This window comes from Vanacampus margaritifer, chromosome 3 (genome assembly GCF_051991255.1).
Source record: "Vanacampus margaritifer isolate UIUO_Vmar chromosome 3, RoL_Vmar_1.0, whole genome shotgun sequence".
Taxonomy (NCBI): domain Eukaryota; kingdom Metazoa; phylum Chordata; class Actinopteri; order Syngnathiformes; family Syngnathidae; genus Vanacampus; species Vanacampus margaritifer.
In genome coordinates, this window is record NC_135434.1 from 6,908,918 (window position 1) to 6,935,232 (window position 26,315).

The 26,315-nt window shown below is 38.6% G+C and overlaps 1 protein-coding gene across 13 annotated transcripts in view; it reads right to left on the bottom strand.

The window, feature by feature from the left end:
• Nucleotides 1-22,539, bottom strand: part of LOC144049133 (protein RCC2-like) — a 220,201-nt gene extending 197,662 nt beyond the window's left edge. For 5 of the 13 annotated variants that reach the window (XR_013293488.1, XR_013293493.1, XR_013293486.1 and 2 more), the window contains exon 1: nucleotides 22,432-22,539. Coding sequence is in view for 4 of the 13 variants with exons in the window: in XM_077561793.1 (XP_077417919.1) it covers nucleotides 6,549-6,844 (296 nt within the window). In the remaining 9 variants the exon portion in view is untranslated. Of the gene's footprint in view, nucleotides 1-6,548; nucleotides 6,970-18,909; nucleotides 18,983-22,431 lie in introns of those variants that run through there. The other 8 variants (XR_013293487.1, XM_077561793.1, XR_013293489.1 and 5 more) reach the window with 7 other exon arrangements.
• Nucleotides 22,540-26,315: the final 3,776 nt, after the last annotated feature.

The following is a 26,315-nucleotide window of genomic DNA, read 5'->3' on the forward strand; positions in this document are numbered from 1 at the left end:
AAGCACTCATAGTTGTGCAATTTCCGCGCTTCTGCTGTCAAATTTGGGAACATTTGATTTCGATTTCACAAGGCACCATGAAGTTGAAGATGCATCCCCGTCGATGTTACGCCGCTTACGGACATTTTCTGGTAAAACAGATTGCCCAGATTACTGATGAGACAGCAGACACGTCAGCAGCGTTTGCATGATGCTTTTGACAACTGTTTCAATACAGTAACAGTAAATTTCGCAATTTGTATTGGCGTGTGTTCTAAAATGGATGGTAATAAAAAAAAAGCAGTATTTATACGACATCATTTATTATATGAAGGTGTACATGCTTCGGTAGTTTTATTACCAGATGACAAAGTCGTCCACTAACATAAACTCACAATGGTATATACAGTTGTGCTTGAAAGTTTACATATGTAGCCCACTGTATGGTAAGTAGACACTATTAGTCGAGGAGAGAGTGTGTATTTGTTTTAGGGGCTGTTGGCAAAGATTGCATGCCCCATTTACTAATTGTGCCCATGAATTCGGTACATCGGTATGGTTTGGTGGAACCGCAGTGGTTTATAGGTGGTTTATATATCATATATTATATATTTTGTATATGGTTTATATGGTTTATATATCACTGGGTCTCACTTAGGTACGCTTAGTACCCATAAAAGTTTGATGGTTTTTTTAATTTAGCTCAAGTAATTCTTGATTGGCTGTTAAAGCAACACTAAGGAACTTTCAGTTTATGTTGATTATGGCGGTGGCATATGGACAAAAGCGGTAATGTTATGCCTGAAGGAAGACCACATTTCCCATGAAGTCAGTCGCATCGCGTTGTTTTTGAGCTCACACCAGCGATTGAAAGCCGGGCCAATGTTGATACTTTACTGTCCTTCTATCCGGGTAGCTTCCTTTTTTTTTTTCTCCTCAGACAAAACTTTTCAGTTGTTTTGCAGCTTCTGCCATTTAAGCAGTGATCGTGCGTCGACATTCAAATTGACTTCCGTCTTTGTAACGAATGGGTAAAGGGGGAAGTGACATTTTTATTTTTTTGTGAGGCAGTGTTCCTAGCATCATCCTCAAAGTTGCTTAGCGCCAGGAAAAATGATACAGATCCCCCTCATGCCAAGGCAAAAGGTACCATTCAACTAATTTTAAGTCGATGTTTCATCAGAAGTTAAGAAAATATTTGAAAAGTTCCTTAGTGCTACTTGAACATCTGAGACAATATTCACTCGCAATTCAAATTTTCATTTGAGGCAAAATTAGTGTCTGTCAAATTTAAGGGCACAATGTCAGTTACAGGATAATTCAAGTCTTAATTTTAGAAAATCAAAGTGAAGACTTTTTGCATTAACAATTGGTTCCATCTTAAGTATTCCCTTTTTCTACATCTTCCTGTCCACTCACTTCCCCCTTCCCGAGAGTGTAGACAGCTGTGAAGAGTGTCTCCACAGACTTGTGGTCTCTGGCAAAGGCCAGACAATTGAGTTTTGGAAGCTGCATGGAAGGAGACAAAGGGTGCCTGAGGTGGCTTCCTCCCCCCTGTTTCTTTCCCCATCAGGGCTCCACCGGCAGCTTGCCCACTCTTCCATAACAGCATTAGCAGACATCAATGCAGCAACAGTGGAAAATCCACTCCACCGTGTTTCCTCATCAGAGATGTCTTCTGGGTGACCTCTGCCTCAGGTTTAGTGACTCGCGTATGAAAGATGAATATGTGCCAGCCTCTGAGGTCGAGCCAAATTCAACAACGACTTGTCAACCATGAAATCATCTTTGCAGAGATAGTGTGGACAAATTTGGCTTTCTTACAGGCGGTTCGTCGGTGGGAAAATTTCTGACCTTTTCTTTATGTTCAAGGCCATAAAGATCAGGTTAGATTCTATCAAAATAAATCACATAGAGGAAACGCGGTCTATCTTTTATAATGCATCTCTGCACATACATCTGAATCTTACTTTTTTGCCCTTTGCTTGGTAATATCTCCAATGATATATTGAGCCTAGCGCCTTGGAAAAACAACACACGCAGCTTCATGCCCTCTGAGGACCAACAAAAACATTAAATACCAATTATGATTGGGTTCGACCAAGCTGACTCTGGAGATGTTACAAGATGTCAAGAAGGCCTGTGGATAATATAACCGAGTGTGTGTGGTGTGGTCGGAAAACTTGCATAGTCCGCGTCCTCTGCTGGACCCCACAAGTTTGAAGAGCTCTTTGAGAGTTAAGACCTCAGTTGACAATTTATTTGATTTAGAAGTTATGATAGGTACTTCTATAGGAGGATGCTTTGAAAAAAAAAAGAGAAAAAAACGCACAAATGTGTGTGCATTTAATGGCCATCAGGTACATACATTATGTGAGAGTATGTTTATGTAAGAGGATCATCAATAGCGGAGACAAATCTCCCCACGGACAAATTCCAACTTCAAACAGATGCTCCACATCTGGATATTTTATCAAACAGTGTTCGCATGCCCTCTGTTCTCATCGCCCTGAAAAGCATAGTTCCTGTCTACATTTGTTTTCTATTACCTCATAGCAAAAGGCATGCTTGATTGGTTTTGTCATAATTTGCGATGTGCATTTTCGATGCAGATGAGTTGATCAATTACAGTAAAAAAAAATAAAAAAGTAAAATTTTAATAAATTGCAAAGAAAATTATAAATTAAATACAGTTGAATCTTTAGTCAACCCTTGAAAATTATTGTACGTTCAGGCTTATTTTATCCATTTTTTTCCCCTATAATAGTATTCAATTACAGTATAACGATATCTGACGAATCTGTTAGATATTCCATAATATTTTTCTTTGCTGATTAGCTAAAAGACGTGTCTAACATTTCTTGCTTGCTCAATGGACTACTACATCATATTTTATGATGTACAAACATTTCTTTAAACTTTAAAATCCTTACCTCAAGTTACAGATCTTGCTTTTTGTTTATTGCGGGTCATGTTGTGATGGCAGCAGAATAAAGGAATTTACTCAGCCAGGCACTACAGGTCTTCCAGCTGCCATTTGAAAAAGACCAAAATACTTCAAATGGAATGTGCTCAGTTGGGCTATGATCTGTAAAAGTAATAGCAACAAAAAAAATGGCTCTCGGTCGCGCACAGAACATGGCCAAAAAAAAGTGTGAGCAATTCTCTCTAAATTATTTGATTCACATATCAAAATCAGCTCCTGTTGTTGGCTGAATTGGCAACTTATTTTTTTGTGCTTGAACCTGCTCATTTAATTTACAAACAACTAGGGATGGGAGTGTATCGAAACCATGTCGATACACATTACCCGGCCTTATTTTAAGGTATCGGTACTCATGACAGCAGCCGATACCAGTATCAGTGGCTCTCATAGGCGTTTTACGATCAGGAATTAGAAATTACAAAAACAAAAAAATTGCATTTAATTTCATGTCATTTTAAGGGAAAATGCTATAGGTCTTTCTTTTTAGGGTATATTTTATGTGTCATAAGTACTAGTTTTGTTCCATTTGAATATGCAATATGTATTTCTCTTCAATTTAAAGAAGGAAACACAATTTAGATTGTAGCCGTATGCATTGATGTATTGTACTCAGGTTCCCAGTTTGAGTCCCTTTCTTCATAACATCTTTGGTCAGAAGGGTGTCTGAAGTAGTAACTCAATATTATACTCAAAATAAAACAGCAATACATGAGAAATAATATGAACAAATGCTCCACGTGCAGCCCTCAGAGAAATATCCAATGTCATAAGGGAATCTCGAGACGGTGTGTCATGATGGGCTGCTGTTATCTGGTGGTTTTGGAGTCATAACCTTTACTGTTCCTTTGCTATGTACCCGACCGGTGCACATAGCTTGATAAATGCTTTGTCTGACCTACATTTGTTTTCTTGATTTTGAACAATGACTTTTTTCCCAGCCCTCCCTTGGACGAGACTAGATCTAAATTCCGCTCAATGTGTTTTCGTGTATGTATGTGTGTGTATAGGATACACCAAGGTTTACATATATATATAACTATATAATCCATCATATCATAATACAGCCTGTTGTTTAACACATATATTGTTAACAAGCTTTTGAAAAAAAATTTTTTTAAATCATAGAAATACGAGCATCATATGGGCCAAGTATAGCACGTCTGCTCCAGTTTGGCAATAGTTAAAGTCGCCACAGGCCAGAATAGAGTCAACATTGGACACAGCTTGGCTGGCCTACACGTCCAGATCAATATCTGCAAATAATAAATTAGCTCCCCAGAGGGGTCACACTACACTTACAGCAGCAAGCTGCCCAGGAAAAGTCCACAATTGGTGTGTGAGACTCAATAAGCAAGGTGAATGACTGTGCAGGGGCACATCTTTAGCACTCTATAATAGAAAATTAATGGAGCTCAAATCAGTGCTGAGGGCACCCTGAGGGTTGCCTAATAGGCCTTGTTAGAACTGTCATCCCTCACACCGTCTTCTAAAATATTGCATGCAAACAAAGCCAAGACAGGGGGGAAGAATTGGAGCGTGGTCCACATCTTGGTGAGAGGAACTGCGGGCAACAAGATCAAAAATAAGGAGAGGTAGTGGGAAGGTGTTATTTCGGGACTCAATGATGTAATGAGAATACTACATACTGCACTACGACTTTCTGGTCATGTTGCAGGAAGGAAGATTCAAGCTTGTCTCAATATTAAAAAGGACAACTAGCCTCTTTTTGAAAGTTTGTTTTTCCACTTAAAATTGTGATAGTTGGCTGTAAAACAGGTAGATAGATGGATGGATTCATATTATTAACTTAAAAAATTGGAGTGTTATTGAGTAGTGTCTGTATCATAGTGGTATCGGGCTGATACCAGCGGGGGGACATGCTTGTGGCCGTTTAACGACTAGGAACTAGTAATTAGAAGAATAGAAAATCACCATATATTTAATGCAATTTTAAGGAAATATGCTATAAATTGATATATAGGTCTTTCTGTTTCATACACAATCTTATTTTAGATTTGTTTTACTACTTCACAGTACACTACTGTGGACTCCTAAACAGAATTTCCTCAGCCAACTGTAATTCATTATGTTAAGAGCAAAAAACGTCCAAACTTTACTCCAAGGGCCACATAACAGAAAAATCGAAGGATGCAAGGGCCACGTCGATTTATTAAACGCACCAAAATCTGTCACGCAAGCAATTGTGTATACTACAGTTATTTAAAAAAATATTGCATTGTAAAAATGTGAAAGGATTTTTTTTTAAGGGATACTTGACTCTCATTGAGCCATTTTCAGTCGTAAAAACTTAATATTTTGTCCAGATTTTATAACTTCATTATTTTTCCAATAACTTAAAAAAATAAATTTTCCACTTGCACAAACAATCATGGCTCACCTGTTTTCTGGGTTTGGTCAGAAAACTGAGCCATGATTAGTTGTTACCCACTTCCTCCGCACAGGTGATGTCATCTTTAGTCGACAGCAAGTGAAAAAATGAGTATTTTAAGGTATTAATTGTAAATGAAAAATAATGAAGTTACCAAATTAATTCTGGACAAAATATTATTACAGTATATATTTATTATTATTATTATTATTATTATTATTATTATATATATTATATATTTTGCTCCAGAAAATGGCTCAATGAGTCAAGTATTCCTTTAAAATAGAAAACACCTGCACTGAACCGCAGCAGAATCCCAACTTTATTTTCAGAACCAAATCAAGAGCAAAAAAGGCAGTTCATTAATGATGCAGCCGTTTTGCAAGCGCGATACTGTATTTGTAAATAAAGATGATGACCTTAATGAATAAATGTGAAATGTGTCACAATTTGAACATTGATAGAGCAGAAGGCGCAATAAACCATTTTTGTTTCTAAAAAATAATTATCAATTGTTCACAACAGTGTTCTGAAAAAAAAATGTTACAGTTGTACATGTAAACAGTTAAATTATTTGTCAATTAAAATCTTTTTTATATCTAGAAAAGCGCTACATAATATAATATATAAAATGCATTAATTAGTCTTCGTGGTAGTCTCCATCAACCGTACAAAGGTCGTTTTTAGTATATGCGGTGGTTCGCAAATGGCCCCCAGGCCATAGTTTGGACACCTCTCACCTAGAGCTTGTTAAAATGCATTGCAGCCTGCAGATCATTTCCTTTTGCAAGTGCAAACCTATGCAATCCAAGCTGTTACAAGTTGATCTATGCGATCAAAATGTTCCTTAAAAGCAGATCCCATATTTCATTTACGTTGTTCGCTCGCTGCACAAAACAACCTTTGGAGTCAATAAACACACTTTGCATTGATCCTTTGCCTCTCAGCAGAAAAGCGTCCAACAATATTTACTGTGCTCATCTAAAGTGGAGACAAATGGAAGTATTTGTGTGCCCAACTGTTTCAATTAACTTCAATCAATTAAAGGTCCAGGGTATAATAAAATGTGTAAGTGGTTTTCTTCCTCACCTTAATTTGCCTATGCAGTAAAACCAGGGGTGTAACTATGTGAGTGGGGAGGAGTTTATCCACCTCAATCCCATCTAGACTCCTGCAAACTGATACTGAACTCACCCACAAGCCGCCCCTGTTCCGTCCTGCAGCGCAAGCAGTGTGTGTCGCGCCCCACGGGCCACTTGAGATATTTTCAAAGATGATGGAAGACTCCGGAAACAGACGCGGTGCCAGCTGGAAATGAAAAATGAGCAAAAGTTTCCATCGAGGTAAAAGCGCGTAGAGTGTGTCGGGGATGCTGTGTAGCAAAGTTGGTGTACTCCAGTAGTCTTGCAGCCCAGGCGCATCTTCAGCAGATCCTCCAAGATGAAGACGGAACAACGTTGACAACAGAGGGAACAAGAAAGAACCGGCATAGTCCTTCATGAAGCAGAGCTGTGTAGATCTGATGCTTTTTGCGAGTCCCCGAGAGTACGTCTGTCTGTCTGTCTGTCTGTCTTCATGCCAGTGCCACAAAGGAAGAAAAAAAAAATGAAACAGCCTATGAGAAGAAAAGAAAAGCTGGTTCCTCATCATGTGCTTGTTAGCTTGTCCAATCTATGGCAATCAACACAGTCCCAGGGGTTGAAAGACATAAGAAGCCGGGGAAAAGGAAGCCGAGCCTGAGCATAAGATCAATACTGCACTGTGAAACAAGAAGTGCGGGCTATTTACTCTCCATTGATCTGATGAGGCTGGAGAAACACCTCACTCCTCTATTAAATTGAGGTTATAACTCTACTGTGGAAGGCTCTCTCTCTGTTTTCCCCTCCATCTTTCTTCACCTCAAGGTCAAGACAAAGCCACAATATCCACATACAAACAAAAATAGATTGCTTTGGCCTGGGAAAGTAATTATTCAGCATTAAAATGTCCAAAGCGACATATATCCTATTTTAAGTCAACCCGAGCTTAGAAGGACAGCAGATGCACTGATAGATAAATATAATTCCTTCTCCACTTGCACAAAACAGATTTTATCATTATATAATCAATCACTTAACCCCTTTCGGACACATAGATGATTGCAGTGGACATAACATATTTGTGTGTCTAAACCAATAAAAACGCATCATTTGTACGCTATAATGTCAACACTTGATTGGATCCTAAATAACCAATCGCAATCGGAAGTTGATTTTCATGACGTTCATGTTAAAAATGTTACATATAAACTTGGTGAGCTTACAACACAATACAGCTACACTAACCTGGCGTCCACATGGTCAAAATTTGCTACTGGAATTATTAGTCAGGTAAACAGCAATTGCGCAATAAAGCTAATATGGTTCTACTGTATGTATGCTTAGTGGGAATATTTAGCATTTTAGATAAAAAAAAAACGGTGGTCGGTTATAATTTGGAGATCGATTAATGGCGTCATTGATCAAATCAGCAAACACAATCTCGTTCACTCTAGTGACGTTCTATGCAGCCATCGATCATCTAAAGTTTCTCAGCATTTTTGAGAGAATTTTTCAGGTTGAATTGTTTTTGGGTTTTTTCCCCAATGCATTTCAATGGACCTCAAATTAATGCGAACTTTGGCGATTTGTGGGCCCGTGCGGTTCCAATCCCTTGTGTTTGTTTACGTAGATTGATGGATTCGTCTGATCGGCTCGATTATTGTATTTTTAAACTCGCTAATAGAGGTTTGGCTTCAAAATCATGATCATGTAAAATCTAGTAAATTAACACTTAATGAGTGGACAGACACTTATAGATCCTTCTGTTTGAATGCTAGCAATTAAAATGTCAATTTTCTCTAAATGGCCCTGTTTAAAAAATAAAATAAAAAAATCACCAATGCTAACTTGCATCCTCAGTAATAAAACCTTGAAGTTGATTTCCCCTCTGTAAACTCAGCATTATTTCCGATTTAATTGTGCAGGTGCACCTACTATACATCATGTTGAGTTCCGAACATGTCTAAGCTTCCAACATCTTCATTTTTTTCCACATTGTAAAATTCTCTCTCCATTCAACTCATCCGTTGCCTTTCTTCCACTTCTCCGAGGAGTAGCCTTATTGACTGTGTGGCTGTATTACAACAAGGAGCCTCTAATGACTCCCTGAAGACCTCTCTATCCCGACTGCCCACCCTCCATCTCCTACACCCCGACCCACCCCCACCCCCAACCCCACTTCTGTGCCTGCTCTTCAGGAGCCAGTTCAGCAGCTAATTAACCCTCTCTAATAGCATAGATTACATTAGCTTTGAGCCGCTCGCACCCTCCACCGGACTGGGCCCAGCCACACAATGAAGGCAGCCTTGCTTTACAAATCTCCTCCTTCACAAGAGCACAATTATGAATTCAAACAACTTCTTATCCACACTCACTCACCCGGGGATAGAAGATCCCCGGCCCACCCCGCCAGCCTGCCACCCTACTCCTCCCCTGCCACCCACCGTACAGGCCTTCACGCAGAGACGGATGAGAGAACAGAAGAGATGAGACCACACAACAAGACGGTTGATGAGGGGGAGATGTAGAGGGGGTAGGCCACCCCCTATATTGGGTGAATCAGAGAGGTCACTATAGGTGTTTCATTTGGGTGAGCCGAGAGGGGCCCGGTGATAACCCTCAATCTTAACATTCCTATTCACAGCGTAATGAAATCTTAATTGGGGCGTGCAGGGTTGAAGGAAGGGAGGTTACCAGAAGAAGGAATTGCAAGACTGGTTGACTTGAGTCAGTGCAAATTGTTTGTTTCACATATTTGCAATAAGAACATGAAGGCTAAATGGTGATTAATGTTGTCCCGTAACGTAAAGTAAGAATAGATGGAAAGATTAGAAAGTAAGAGACACCTGAGCTCAGTCAATCATCTAAGATTCATCCCGCCTTTAACTCATTCACTGGCAGCCATTTTCACTGAAGCAACCCCTTCGCTCCTGGCTGTTTTACTGGATTTTGACTGATTTTGCAAGGCCCACAGAATATTGTGTTCTATGGCTATAAAAACATGGAACCCGCCAAAAGTAAGATGAGAGTCTTATTTCACCAGGAAACAAAGTATATTTGTATCTGTTTTCGTTTTGCAGCAATTAGCATTAGAATATAGCCAAGTTTCATCATTATTCACAAATCTGTTTAAAACAGTGGGGGAAAATGCTTGTTGCCACATGGTCCTGGTTGATCTCTTATACTCCCCTCCCACCTGCTGGCAGATTATTTTTTTGAAATAACTAACATTGCTTTAAGCATCCTCTTTGGGTCAGAGGCTGCATCAAAGCCTTCTGTATGCTCTAGCATAAAAACAAAAAAACTTTTTGGGGACCATGGCAATATTTAAAATAGAACGTTTATAAACGTTTTTGGGAGCAAATGAGTTAAGTGCTAAAGTTGGTGGTACTGAAAAGTATTACTTCCGTATAGAAGCAAATTTAATTCTCAAAGTAACTTAATCGTATTAGAAGAGTAAAAAATATATGTATTTGTAACCGTTTAGCAGCAATAAGCATTAGAATACAGCAAAGTTTCATCCTTATTCACAACAACATGGCCCCGGTTAATCTCTTATACTCTGCTGCCACTTGCTGGCCGTTTTTGTAATAACTACCATTGCTTTATGCGTTCTCTCCTGTTCAGAGGCTGCAGTAAAGCCTTTTGTATACTCTAGCATAAAAAAACATTCAAACGTTTTTAGGGCCATGGCAATATTAAAAATAGAATGTTTTTAAAAGTTATTGGGAGCAAATGAGTTCCGCCTTAAAAATGGAGGATGGCACCATGGTTGGTTGGCCTTTTTTTGATGCAAAGCTGTACGACTAGTAATATTATGTGACTAGTACAGAAGTAAAGGGACAAAAGATTCAACATTGATTGTAAAAGAATTAAGAAAAATAAATTCAACTTATCTTTCTTTCTTTATTTATATATATATATATATATATATATATATATATATATATATATATATATATATATATATATATATATATATATATATATATATATATATATATATATATATATATATAACTCACAAAAGGTTTTTTTTTCACGGGACAACATTGAAGAAATTATACGGACACAAAGTAAAGTCGTCAGCGTGCATCTTATAAAAAGGTGTAAATTCATTGTAACTTAATACCACGGCAACAAAGTGAGCACACCCCTAAGAGAAAAACAGTTCAGTATCTTCAATAATTTGCGGAAAACGGCTTTAACTTGCCAGTGTGGAGTTACCATGTTCTCCCCACGCTTGTGTGAGTTTTCTCCAGCAGCTTCCTCAAACGATACTAAAACTTTGAACTTTGTTCAAATTGTTTAACTACAACGCCGAAAGTTAGTTGGGATAGGCTCGCAAATTATTTCCAATGTTTGAAGCGCAATTTGCAATGGATGCCTTCCTCTAAAAACAAAGCCACCACTAAAATAAAGTGAATAACAATGTCAGTGCCTTAAAACTGTGTATCGAGTTAAAGTCGGATGTTTCTTGGTCTCCTAAGCTTTGACAAAGCAGCACTTTCAGCAAAACAGTGCACTCTGCTTTTTATTTCGTTTCAATAGGACAGCTCATTTGCTACACTCCTAGCTCAAACTGCTGACAGAGTTTTTCAAGGCTGAGTGTGTGTGTGTGTGTGTGTGTGTGTGTGTGCGCGACAGAACCACATAAACGAATAGTCAAAATGAAGTCAAAGAGTCGGGGACCAACATATCCTATCATTAAGCTACTCAGAGATCGTTAGAGGTACTGTATACGGGCGCTGCTATGCAAGGTCAAGGCTGCTGTGTTTTTCTAAGTCAGCAGAGGAGCAGTAAAAAAGCAGGATAATAAGCTGCTTCCTTCTCATCTCCACCCTGAATCAATTCCTTTTTCTCTTCCAACTGCAGCCAGGTTTATCCATGTACCATATGTACTGTATTTACCTAAATTAAAGATGACAGAGCAAATCGCAGGAAAGACACGGAAAGTCTCATTTTGAGGTCAAATTGTTGGCTATCAGTCTTGGGCGTGCAAGGCCCCGCATCACCTAACAAGCCAGGATTTTTGATTAAAGCCACCCGTATGAAAGGAGTTGCGCATTGCAACCTCAACCGGCTATACTGTATATGTGTACGTATTACTTGGCAATGGCAAGTAAATGTTCCCTGATGTCAGAAGTCAGAGAATATTTTGTTTCATATTAGAATTAATAATACAGTCGGTGATTTAATACACAACTGATGAGTAGCTTCTGATTTTTTTTTTGAAAATCAAGCATTGACAACAAATAGACAAAAATAGGAATATGGAACACCAGAGACTGCAAGTCCAACATTATCACATTAACCGAAACAATAATAAATTAAAAACTTTATTTAAAAAAATAAATAAAAAAGGCTTAACAGGCAGATTAGTTTGTGGAGTTCTAATGGGAGTCAAATGTCACTAGTTATGAAAGTAAGGGAAATTTTTTATCCCAAAAGTTACTTAAGTAAAAGCCATTGATTAAATGCCACTCATTCCCATCCACCACTGATGCTTTATATTGTTCTCGATATTTTTAATCAAGCATTGACAACAAATAGACAAAAATATCAAATAGGAATATGGAAACACCAGAGACTGCAAGTCCAACATTATCACATTAACCGAAAGAATAATAAATTAAAAACTTTATTTAAAAAAAAAAAAGGCTTAACAGGCAGATTACAGTTTGTGGAGTTATCTTATGCCAAAAGTCACTTAAGAAAAAGTCATTGATTAAATGCAACTCATTCCTATCCACCTCTGATGCTTTATATTGTTCTCGATATTACAGTTGGTGATTTATTAAAGGATTTCCTTTGGGCAGTTTGAATGAAACATTTTTTCTAAATAAATAAATAAATACTGGGGATGGGCGAATACCGATACCAGGCCAATAACCGGACCTATTTCAAGGTATTAATATTCGCAACGGTGTCCCATATGTTTTATGATCAGGAACAAAAGAATAGAATATTATCATTAATTTAATGCAATTTTAAGAGTACAGTATGTAGGTGTTTCTTTAAATGTATCTGTCATTGGTTTGAAAATGTTTATGGATCAAAAGTACTATAGTGGTATTGATATCGGCGACTACTCAAGGGTTGAGTACTCGTACTGGTATTGGTCTGAAAAATGCTGGTATTGAAGACCATAAATAAATAAATAAATCAGTCACAATGTAGTCTGCTGAAGGACAAACAGCCGCTAGCCATGGATGGCAAGGAGGAAACGTTCATCAAGATAATGATGGATCGCTTTAAAGCGGAACCCTGGCTTTATAGAGATGAATGCACCGCGCGGTCTCTTACTCAGCACTTTGGCCTTTACACATTCAATGAGCCCTTTATCACACAAACAACCTCGCCTAACCTACGTCGGATATTAGAAAAGGGTCCGACTGAAGCCTATCTATCGCCCTCTGTCGTGGCCCAATTCAACGACGCCGTTTTCCCGGGTGCGGGTTTCTAAATGGGAACAATGAGGCCGAGGTGGCTTCTCTTTAACATCTCATTTGGTTAATTTGTAGTCTCAATGTTTTTTTTACGAGTACAGCACTTCTCATGTCAAGGTGTTGGTGAATTTAGTGTGAACTTAAATTCCATGACCTGCCAGGCATTAATTGCCAAGTGAGCCCAGGAATTCTCCCCTTGGGGGCCATACAATCCCACCCCCCTCGGTCATCTGGCTAACTATTCTGTCTAGACTAACTTAGCGCGCAATAATCCACCACGGGGATCAATAAACTGCACATAATTCAGTACCAATAATGAGATTTCACTTCAACACAAGCGCCGTTCCCACTTCCCAAGGAACAGGCAGGGGGGTTTAAAATGATAATGTAATTATTAAAAGGACAGACAAAATGAGTAAGCGCTTTGCAGGGAGAGGGAGGGTGAGCACGGCTTCAATTAGACACACTTAAAGCTATCATTGTTATTTGAGACAAAGCTAATCAAGGCGGAGATACTCTGGCATCAATTTCCGCAGGTAATATAATGACGCTGCCTGGCTGAATCTCCTGAATTACCCCGAGCTCATAACGTCACGGAGGCCAACTTGCAGGCAAGTGTTAGTAGGCCATCATTAGTTGAAATCAATGTGTGTCAATTAGTCCACAAATACAGAGGATGAGAATTGAGACGCTTTATGTTCTCACCAACAATGATAGCCAGATGGTATTTCACACCAGTATTTTTCATTAGTGGTACTAAATTTGCAATACTTTTTTCACATTTTATTTAAAACATTGATTGCAAGCTTTCAGTTACGATATTTGCAAATGCAATAAATGTATTTTACATTTCAGTACCAAATGCATGAATCTCAATTAAATCTGTGCATGTTGCACACCTACTATTTGTTTTTCTTCCAAATTGCTTCCTTTAGACTACATAGATTGAATAAAATATTTTTTGGGGGGGGGGGGGGGGGGTTTGGTTCGGTCGGTGACATTTGCAGCACATCCTCAGTAATTACCACACTAAAGAAGAAGAAGAATCATGGCTGGCAGGAAGCCCTCGCTACAAAGGTTGCAGTAGTTAAGGCTATTGTCTGCTTCCAGATTTTACTGACGGGCTCGGTATTTGGTTTATTGTCATTATCTTACGTATATTCAATGTAAGACGGGCGCAGAACTTATGTTAGCGAAATAACAATTAGAAAAGTACAGTTAACTGCATGTACTTTCTCACCACACAACAGACTTTAAAAATAGTAGAACGTCCAAGCAATAATGAACACCTGTAGATAAAAATAACAATGAGTGCAATGTAGCTTAATGTGCCCAAGTAAAAATAGTGTTTCTTTTTCCAGAAATACTCAATAAAAGTACAAAATATGCTGCAAGTTTTTTTTTTTTTTTAAGTAAATCACTCTAATTGTAGACTTTTGCACGTTGAAAACAATTTTGTTACCTGGTGTGCAACTTTACAAATCATATTCTGTGTCATGGACAGACTGCACAGAAGAAAATGACAAAAAAAATACTTGGTTGAAGATACGTAGTAATGAGCAGCACGTGTCTTTCTACGAGACATTTTCAGACGGCCTCTCGCGACGAAAAAACGCGGCAATCACAACTGGACCATCTGCAACACGCCACATTACCATAATTGGTGTACATTACGCATGCTCATGGAGAGCATTTCCACTCGCTATTCTTCACTCTTAACAAGAGGAGCTGTGACGATCCACCGCTGATTAGACGCAGAAAGTGGGCGCTCGCAGCAGGAGTTGTAGACTTGCGGGAAATAAATGAATTGACAATTAGATGGTAGTGAACGAGCAGGTGTGCGGGCCAGAGTGCAAGTAGGCCGGCGCGCCGCTAACTCGCGCAACATTCCGCACCTGCAACTGCGGCTGAGGTGATTGACGGCATGGCCCGTCTCAGACAAGCAACACTTTGACCTCTTCCAGCTGCTCGAGATGAATACATTCAACTTGATCGGAATTAATCCCGCGCAACCATTCGCAACTTGCAAATCTACCCAAAAATATGCAAGAGAATCTGCTGAGGTCGGAGTGGAAACTTTTCACTAGATATGGTTTTACATTATTTTGTTTTCGTATGAGACAAATGGACAAATTTGAAAGGCCCCCCCAAAAAAGTGTTCTTAATCCCACGGACTACGCATACAACTGCACATTGAAGTAAGGACAAGGAGTTAGGCCTGAAAGATTATTGATAGCCTATCAATCATTGCCCTATACAGACGCTCCCCAACTTACGAACGAGTTACGTTCCGAGCGATCGTTCGTAAGGTGAATTTGTTCGTAAGTTGCTTCAGTGCTATATTTTGCATTATAATTTATGTTTAAAGAGAATACGTACAGTACTGTACTACGTATGTTAGAGAGAGAGAGACACACACAGTATGTACATGTACGTAATAAGATGAATAAAATGAAGTTTAATTTACTTTTGGAAGATGTACTCGATGCTTAAGGATTTGATGGAGGAGGAAGAGGAGGATTTTATGTCATGAGAGGTTCTTCGTCGTCGCTGGAATGGGCTTCAAAAGTTACTTCCTCCTCCGTAACTTCAATGTAGGAAGAAGATGAGGGTTGATGAGTATCTTCCTTGGAGGATTTACTAGAAACTGGCCGAAAGAAGCGATCTAACGACGATTGCACAGTTTTCTTCTTTTTTCATCATAAATGATGCGGTAGCACTGTATGGCATCCTTCAATTGATTTGCAACCTTTGTGCAACGTTCAATATTTGGGTCTTGCTGCTCGAAGAGTGCGATGGCTTTATCTATGAGCGACAGGCGTTTCTTCTTCTTCCTCCTCCTCGACACGTTGCTGAGCCTCCAATGCTGGGTGAGCTCTCACAGCGCCAAGCGTCGGTATTAGCGGCGGAAAGAAGCACTACAGTACTCGGAAAAAGGTGCGCAATAAAAAAATCGAACTTACAGCATCTCTTTCCGAACATTTTTTGACATGCGCGCATACATGTTCGTATGTACCGTTGTTCGTAACTCGAATGTTCATAAGTAGGGGAGCGTCTGTACTACAGAAGAGTGGAACCGGCAATGTGAATTTACAGTTTTGACTGGGCTATGTCACTCCAACGTACTGCAAAGTCCTTCAAACGTCTTGATCAGGGGTGGCCAAATTTTGGTCCTCGCGAGCCACTATCCAGCCTGTTTTCCATGTGTCTCTCCACTAACACACCTGATTCATGATCAGGATCGTTATCAGGGTTCTGCAAAGCTTGCTGACGAGCTGATCATTAGATTCAGCCGCGCTGAAGAAAAGAGACCAAACTTGGCCACCCCTGGTCTTGATGAAGTCGTTCGAACATCTTGATAAAGTTTTTTTAAATGTCTTGGTAAAATGTAAGCTAAATGCTAAAAACACCGTTTTCAGTGTAGGATTCCTTTATAAAGTAATAAGAGCCTCTCAAACAACGACTTTATCAATAGGGTCGAATGACTAAAAATACTTAATACTAAAAAACACTTTTCTGTTGGGACCATTTACTCCAACATGACACTATTATCCAACAATAAGCAAATGCCTTGTTCAAACTTAAATAAAAAAGGCATCTTAGCATCTCAGCAAAGGAAATGGAGCCTGTTGTAGAACAAAATAAGAAAAACTGAAAATGAAAGCCTCAGATTCCAGGGTACTGGACACGGAAACTTTGTGTTTCTACAGCAGCCCAAGTGGATAGAGCACACTTGTTGGGCAAGAAAAAATGTGTTACAAGCTCATGTGTGCCATTTTCAAGGACAAAGCTTGTTCCATATTCGGATTGAGTAAAATTAATTGTAATCAGTTCATCGATAACTACTAAATCCGGCCCATCTATTACTACAAAGTAACATTTTAGCCCTATAAGTACGCTTAACCCAAAAAGTTAGAAACAGGCAGCATAATCGCCTAATCAATTAATTGATCCATTTGGTGGATTGTGAATGTTTTCAAGCAAATGTACTGTACTACCAAATAAGACTAGTTAGGGTATGGTCCATTTTATAACAACACATTCAGGATTGTTAAAGTCAGTGTTTGTCTATCTCCATTTAGGCCATAGAGAGATGACATCTGCGCACGGCCCTTATTTTAAACATGTATCTAATTGTCTCACATCACCGATCCGGGCCAGGGCGTTGTTGCTTGAAGAATAAATTGGGTAATTCAATTAAAGCACTTTCCTATAAAACACATCATAAGTGATGGAGAACGACTCTAACCCAGGCCTGAACTCCATGCCCCCCCCCCCCCACTCCCATCACTTGGCTTGCCTGACAAATGGACAGCGGAGTATAATTGAAACACATTGCTGCCAGCGTAGGTCAATAACATCACTCTCTCCGCTCACCAGCACCAGATTAACAGACTATTTTATCTTCCCACTGCCTGTCCCAGCTTGACAGAAGGGAAGCATCAGCTGCTTATCCGTAAAAGAGGCCGCTTATCTCGAAAATAAACAAATACATTAAGTGCAACTGCCAGCTGTCTGTCCAAACAGTTAAGGGCTACTTAGTTTAAGGCAAACATGTGGGCAGTGTTTTATTTAACACAATCATGTGGGATGGAGCACTGCTGTCACTTCCAAAAGTCTACACAGGCACAGTCCAAATGTCACAGGGGCCCTAATACAGGATTCATCACCACCAACCAGCAGAAGCATCTAGATTGTACAAAGTCAAAGTCACTCTTAAGTGAGTATTTACCTAAAGACAAGGACACAAACAGCACTAATGGCACTAAATAATGTTTTAGGAAAAACCGTCATCCCAGAAGATACACAGGAATGGAAATCAAGTCAATCACATTGTTTGTGAATGACAAACACTGAGGATTAATTAGCTTAAGCGCAAGTGTAATGTGAAGCTAAAGTGGATGATTATATGTATTTAAGAATAAGTATATCAAATCTGCCAGTTGATAAACAAACAGCATAAGAAGGGTTTATTTATGGTCAAGGGTATAAAAAAAATTATTATCTCTCACTCCACACTTCCATGTAATTAAATTATGTTAATAATAATTGAATCGAGTCTATATTTTGTTTATGTGGCCATACTAAAAAATTAAGGAACAACTGTTAACTCATGACCACTCAGCGCAACTCACTGTGGCTTATAGCAATCCAGTTTTCCAATTAATACAGAGGAAAACTGTGAAAAACAGTCCACAGTGAACTCAATCAATGAAGTTCTCCTGTATTTACTTCTTAAAATGTAATTTTCTGCCACAGTTAAGAGACAAATTTTATTGATGGGCAGAGAAAGAAAGCGGACCACTGCAGGCTGCAGCAAATCTACACTCTAAAAACTTTAGATTACAAATTTAGTTATTGATTAACTTGTAAAAAATAAAAAATAAATGCTTCAATTGGTAACTGTCAGGTTCAATCAACCTAGAACATTTAATAGACAACAGACAAGGAATGGAGACAAGAGACCTAGATATTTTTTCGCTCGTGAGGAGAACGGACAGAGATGTGCACAGTTACAATCTCTTACTCGCTCTGAGGCACACTTTCCCAAGCAGGGCGTTCCAACAACAAAATGTTTCGGTCCTTATCTTGTGATGAGGAAACAGTTCCTGTTCTGCAGCTGCAAAAGCATGAGTCATGCTTTGCAATACTTTAAGAGTAAATATGGGATAACTTATGTACATTTATTCTAACAGTAACACACAATTGAATTAAGTTAGTCCAAAGTGAATATATTAAGATGAATGAACTATGAGCTCATTAAACTTAATATATTCACCGGAATTAAATTAATCCAAAGGGACTCCAATCCAAAGTATTAAGTTTAAAGGTGCATTGTGCCGTTTCAAAAGATAACATTAAAGCTTTTTCTACATCATGCATGCTCCACCAATGCCCAGATGAGTACAAAGAGCCCTGACTGTTTTACTCTGACTGCACCTATCAGCTTTTATCTTTCCTTTATTAGGAGGGTGTGCGGGACCTGCACACTCCAGTTTCTTTGGGGAGGGGCGGAGTTTTTCTTACCTCATTTGAAGTCCTGTCTTCGTTTTTCAACTGTGGCTGTCGCTTTAAGATCGCGCTTTGGGCCAGAAGTGGCAGTCGCGAGTAAAAAAAAAAAAAAAAGTGACAATCTGCACAAAGATCCTTTCATGAACTCGTAATTAATTAAACTTAATATATTCATTTTGGACTAACAATTCAATAGTCTCTTACCAGTAGAAACATTTTTTTAAGTTGTCAACAATTAAATTTCTAATTGTTAAATTGGTTTAACAATTCTCTTTTTAGAGTGTACATACAAAAATTAAGATAACACAGTCTGTTTATTGTTGCCATTGTATCCTCAAATATCTCATTGACTATTTTGGACTAACAATTCAATAGTGTGTTCCCAATAGAAACATTTTTTTTAAGTTGTCAACAATTAAATTTCTAATTGTTAAGTTGGTTTAACAATTCTCTTTTTAGAGTGTACATAAAAAAGTAAAAAAAAGAGTCTGTTTATTGTTGCATTGTATCATTGTATCCTCAAATATCTCATTGACACATCCACATACTGTATCTGTATGAACATCCATATATTTGTATGTACATCCAGATTGACTTGAATATTGAAACCGCAAGCAGCACAACAACAAATGCCCGTGTGTGTTTTTGTTGAGGCTTGTAGCCTTCTGTCTCTGCGTGTTCCCACACAGTGCACAACAAATTAGCTACGGGTGGATATTCAATTAAATCCTTTGTCAGGGGTCTATGTGGGAGCAGGACAGGATGCTCTGTACAGTAATCCACGAAGCAGAACAAGGTGGCGCTTCTATTGTCAGTCTGACGAATGGAAATTATTTGCAGTCATGTAAAACCCACAGATTAGGCCACAGTTGGGCTGCTAGATATTGTAAGATGTCAGCTAGTACTGTAGCTGGGAACCTCTTCTCTCGTTGCAAAGAATGCGTTTAATCCTCTCTTTTACACAATCAAGCCGTTTGACATTACTTCTCTACAACCCACGCACTCAAGTCTTTCCTCCGACTGATAAGGGGAAGCCTGAAAGCAAAGGGGCTGGCTATACAATTTACATTCATTTCAATGATACAGATGGAAACATGTTTATTGTACTTTTCCGAACATTTCCAGCAGGAAAAGTTTGACGACATCTGACACAATTTAATTCATCGCTTGCTGCCTGATTCTCTGCTGGTCACAAGGCTGCGTCCTTGTGTGCACTACACTATTTCATAGCATTTTATTGTTGAATCGCGGCCTTGGCACGTCTGCTTTCAGTTGATGAAATCATAAGTCTACACATGGCGGAGGGGTGACGTTAAAAGGAGCCAAAAGGCAACTTGACGAGCATCCCTAAAACAATACGGTAAAAAGTCTGATTCTTTACAAGTTACCGTTACGAGTAGAGTTGTATTGACTATGTCCTTAACTAAAGTTTAGATGCATTCATGGGTAAGCGAAGGCCAGCTAGTGTGCAACTTTCTAACAACAAACTCAATTCACTGCTCTCAAGGGCCATTCCATCTGAATAGAAGGTTGTGGCATGTTTTCTAACCTCCAAAATGCAAAAGTACCAGGACAGATGCAGGTGTTTCAAAGAAGAAGGTTTCCGCTAATGTTCAAGTGGAAAATGAGGCCACACTAAATACTTGAAACTTTAGCCTATCAATGCTGTTTTGTTTTTCCCCTCATTTTTGCTCTTGTAACGTCTGGCTCATGTATAGAGAGTGAGCACGTTTGCACTGATAAACAACAACTAACAGTGGGGGGGGGTCAGACTTTAGCACTTCGAAGCTCTAAAGTCAGAAACACACACTTTTGAGGTCCATCTAGTCGGAATTTTCACGACAATCGACAACTGCCGTAAATAACAGAATAAGCGGGCCAACAAATTGAACTTAACACTCCACTTTGGTTTGATAAGACTGTGCCACTGTTTGTTTGTGGACCACCACTTGCAGATTGCAGACAAGTGTCGCACTCTGTTCCCAGAAGCGTCTATCAACAGCTGCGTCTTCTCAATTTACTAAAGCAAAAATCATTATTACCAATTAGATGCCTGTTAATTGTGCAAGCATGGGAGGCTGACAGCTGTTTACATAGAAGACGAAACAACACCAGAGTCTTCCTCTGCCAGCAATAACATGTAAGGATAAACTTGTAAATAGAGCCGTCAAAATTACATTTTAAGTAATCGATGAGCAAATAAAGCGACAACTATTTTGAGTAATCGTTTGGAGTCATTTTTTAATTTAAAATTGTCCAAATCCTCAACAGTAATTGTTCAGTAATTTCTGTAGTCCTTCATGAAAGAAAACTGATTATCTTCTATGTTTAATCAAAATAAGATACCTGTTTTTACTTCTTTCTTTTTTTTAAAATCACAATACGAAGACAAAGTACGAAATAAACAGCAATCACCGGTTACACAGTCATCAGGGGAGAGGAAATGTATTTGTAACACATTTTAATACAAACTTAAAATGAATCCAAGTAGTCGATTAAATAATCAATAAATTAATCGATTCTAAAAATATTAAATAGCGACAGCACTACTTGTGTATAATATACGTATAACTTAACAGAGAACCTGGTATAAAAATCTAAATGCTGAAATGTGGGACATACAAATAATGCCTAAATGAATTCCATTTTTTCCAAATGATACTACTGTGTATGCAATAAAACCAGGATAAAAAATTTAATAGATAGAAACAGTTCCAAAAGGCTTGTCTTCATTACTATTTAAAATTCTACAGCTAGCTGGGAATTCCAGAATTGATTTGAAGTCAGCAACCTTGAATACCAACAAGACTGGACTTCATACTTAAGTGAAAAATGTGCAAGCTTAAATGTATGCCAGGAGCTCTTGCAATGGAGATTGCGTGAACCTGACCCCAATTCACCGCTGCCAAAGCAGAAACGTGGGACCTTCAGTTTGCAAATAAAGCCTTGTAGATGGTAAACACTTACATTCATGGAGCCAAGTCGTTCTCACAGCACCTCATTCTAATTCCCACATGCTCAGCAACTATTCATTGCCTGGGTCACTAGTTTACCTTTGACCCTCTCCTCAGCTGGCTTGATTGGAGAGCTAGACCCCTGTCCTCCTTCTGCTGAGCTAGTTCAGACAGTAATAGTAAGTAGGGTTGGGTTTAAAATATCAATATATCGACATTGAATCGAAACTGCTCTTCATAGCCCAATATCGATTCATAAAACCAGGTATACTTTTAAAACGTTTTTTTCCCGGTAAATTAATGTGCCCTAGTACTCGTACAAAACCTTGGGTGAGCGTTGTTTAAATGTGCCCTTCTCTTAATCAGAGTACCCCAAAAGGAGCCCAGTGTTTACAAAAGAAATGAAACAGCTCAAGCATGAGCTGCTGATTGCTATATAACTTTAAAAATGGGCTGCGTTTTAATGCAAGCGGATCCCATCGCGGGTCTCCCTCTCGAAAAATACACACATGCAAACACATTTCCTTTAGACAGATGCACTATGAGAAAGCTTTTCTTTTTGTAGTAGTTTTAAATGTCTTACCTTAACTGAAATCCTGCGTCACATTGGAGCCAAAAGTAGAATCCTGATCGTTTACTGCGCGTTTTGCTGCTCTAAATAAGTCACACTATAACGTACACGAGATTACGGATTTCTTCTTCTACTTCCATTTGATGGTTGTCAAATACTTTTGGTTCTTTAGCGCCCCCCTTGTTTAGCATAGATACCTGTGGCTATGAAGAAGGCCACTGGCGGTAATGCATGACTTCTTCTTTCGCGGTTGGCAGGTGCGTTTGGTACATTACCGCCACCTACCTAAACGGAGTGCATGCATGTAACAGTAATTAAACTGTGCATTAAATCAAAGAAAAAGCAAAACACAAATACCCCCCAAAAGAAGTAAGGTAAGAAATTGGACATAAAAACACAAAATGTGGATGCATAATTATGCACTATGACTGTGTCTCTTATGTAAAAATTTTTTTAATCATTTATTAACTACTGGAACCGTAGCATAAAAACCGTCACAGGAATGTGCATGTCGTGATTTTAGTGTTTTTGCCACTTTATTTACATAGCACTGTAGTTGTAATTGATTTCCATTATTATTTATTGTTTTGATCAGGTCATGCTCTCAATGATTAACGCAACTGCATTGGATTCAATTATAAATGTAAAGATTCATATTTTTACTAATGCACCAAGTAAGGGAAAGACGTTCCTACTATTTGCAAGTCTTCCAAATAAAAGTAAAATCGGTAGGCTAATAACGTTCGAGAGAGAGAGAGAGAGAGAGAGAGAGAGAGAGAGAGAGAGAGAGAGAGAGAGAGACGCAAGCCAGTGATAGTAAGTAAACCTGAAGCTTCTAAGCAAAAACAAAGTCACTTTAACAGGAAATGAAATGACTTTAAATTTTGGCAGGTCTTTGCCTATTCTGAACATTTAACATGAGTGTGAACGTGATTGGTTAATTGTGAACACCGCCATTTTGTTTGCTTATACTTCTCTTCTCAAGAGGATTCAAACAGTTTTTAAATGTTTGCTCTTGACCTGGAATTCAATAATGGTTGTGCCATTAACTGGCTGCCAGTCTGTACCTGCCTCTCGCCCAAAATGCAGCAATACTTACAGTAATGTGGAAGCCCAAATATGGACAAAATTGATGCTTCCATTGGTAGGATACTTGCCGTCCTCCCACTGAGAGCCACAGTTTTTCCTGCGCAAGTATCAGGCCACCTCTTAATAGTGAGAAGTGTGGTTTTGTTCCACTGACTAAGGCCTCTCCGTCGTGACACAAGGTCCACTCCACATAACTGACCATAATTCAACCAATTTGGCAGTTTGAGGTCTCAGAGGCCCGGGGATGAAAAGTTTGGAGCGGCCTAATGACAGCTCCGAAAGGGCCAGATGAGGGCACTTCTTCCAAGAGCTCCACGGGAAAACATTTCCAAAGCAGATCCTGGAAACCACAACCATGCCTTAGCTAAGGAAGGAGAGGAACAGAAAAGGTGAAAGGAGGACATTGGATGATTCACATTTCATAGGCACACTAATCTTTGGCTGTGTACAATGCAGAAGTTGATACCATCACTCAAATCTCTGTTCAAGACACAATACGGTGCCAGTTTCTGTTTCATGAAAACGATTCTATCGACTACATCGTGTTACAAGTGTAGCAGTCGAAAAACTAGCGGGAAGCGCGATGTTGACTACTGTCACGACATTTCTAGATATGCGAGGAGACGCGTGAATTTACAGTTAAAATACGAGACAGAATTTCTCTTCATAACAAGATAAGGTCCGATTTGTGAACGTATCGCAATATTGGTCCTCAAGTGTGGTATGCTTACTACAGTTTGCTCTGTTTTGGTTCTGAATGTTCTCAACTGCGAATCAGTGGAGGGACTGATCTAGTGGGAAACAGACAAACCTAACAAATAAATAAATAAATCCTAAACCATTTTCCTTGATGTAGCAGTTTTTCAAAACAACAAAAATAAACAATGTGTAGTTGCTTGCTTGATTGATTAGTTTTACAAAAAAATAGAAAAAAAAAATAAAGAAAATCAGTGGCCTTTGCTGTAAGTGGCCCTCAGAGGAAAATGTTTCAACATACCTGCTTTAGGGTATCGGTATTGAGACGATAGTTACTTATTATAAGGTATCGGTACTTGTGAACTCTTGTGGCTGCTTTACAATCAGTAACTAGAAATTAAAAATTAAAAGAAAGGAAAATTGCCATTAATTTCGTGCACGTTTTTCTTTAAAATTACCTCTCATTGTTTTTATTATTATTATTTTTTGTATCAAAAATACAAGTGGTATCTGTATCTGGTATCAGTGTCTATTGAAGAGTTGGAGTACTTGTACTGTTATCAGTCTGTAAAAAAAAAAGTGGTATTGAACATGCCTACATTACAAAGATAATATATTTTAAATGACTATTTTAAGGTGTACTGTCTCCAAAATTTCCTGGGAACATTTTTAATAAACGTACGTTGTTGGATTTGATGCAGGTAAAACAAATCAAGTTTCTTCTTCGGCAGCAAAGTGATAGGAACTCTAAACAGAATTATTAAATTTCTCTACTGTGCTTTCATTGTTAGAATTTACAGTACTATGCTATGTCACCGAAAGGATATTAATTGAGAAGTGGAAGAAAATGGCGGCATGGGACCGAGAGCGGGCACAGTATGTGCTTGATGAAAAGAAGGCTTTTTTTCCCCCCTCTTTTTTTTTTTTTTTTTTTTTTTAGGCAAATGCAGTCTGGGCATGTTCCAGATGCGCGTGTGCTCGTGATAGAGTGAAAGGATTGTGTGAGATGCGAGGGGTGTCTTTGTGTTGTTGATGGGTCTCTTTGTAAATGAGGGAGAGCCCCTCTGACCCCAGGTTGGAGTGTTCTCGCGGTACAATTAAATGGTGTTGACGCATGGAAATGAATAATCAATCTGCTTTATTATCACTGATGTGAAAATTACTGCGACTGGTGAAAATGGAAAAGGGAAGATTGGGATGTTTCTACATGCTCGTGGAAGCTTTTAACTGCTTTGTGCATCTGGTTGACTTATTTTGCATTTCATGAATTTAAACCTAAAGAAAAATAATAGGGATCTGTTACTTCATTTCCCCGCAATTAAAAGATATTTTATTTATTATTAAAATAACAAAGTTTTTTTTTTTTTTTTTTAATTAGACATGTTGTGTGTTGGTTGTGATATACATCTGATGTAAAGGTTAATTACTGGCTACACTTTTGTCGCAACTGTGCTGCAGTGCAATCAGCACTGTAAGAAAATAAATGGGTCAAAATGCCAGACCCTGATTAAAATCACAGTAATTATAGTGCAGCTTCAACTCCAATTTGGTGGCTTTCCCAACATCTGTTCTCGTCAAGAGGAACACATGAATGAAAACAGACATGAGGCTGCTGAGATAGTTGATGGGCCAGCACGTGTGTTCTTCATTTACAATATCATGTACACACACAAATATAATATCGGAATGTTGGGGGAAAAAAAACGTAGAAGAAAATGGATGGATTTGGTCTGCCCTTTTTTGTATACTGCTCATTTTTGGGTCGGTTTATGGGTTTTAAAAAAAAAGAGAAGAAGACTAAAGCACAGAATGGGCAAAATGATATACATGCCATTTAAACAAATACAATCTCAATATGTTGCAAAACATAATTTAAAGTGGTTATTGACTTGTTAAAGTTATTTAGTAGGGGTGTTAGAAAAAAATCGATTCGGCAATATATCGCGATATTACAGCGCGCAATTCTCGAATCGATTCGATATGCGGCCGAACCGATTTTTAAACATAATTTTTACATGGGAATATTCAACAAAACGTCTTACTTGTTAGGATTCACACATTAAGCATGGAAGAATGTTATATTAATGGAACATTAAGCCTTAATATTTGAT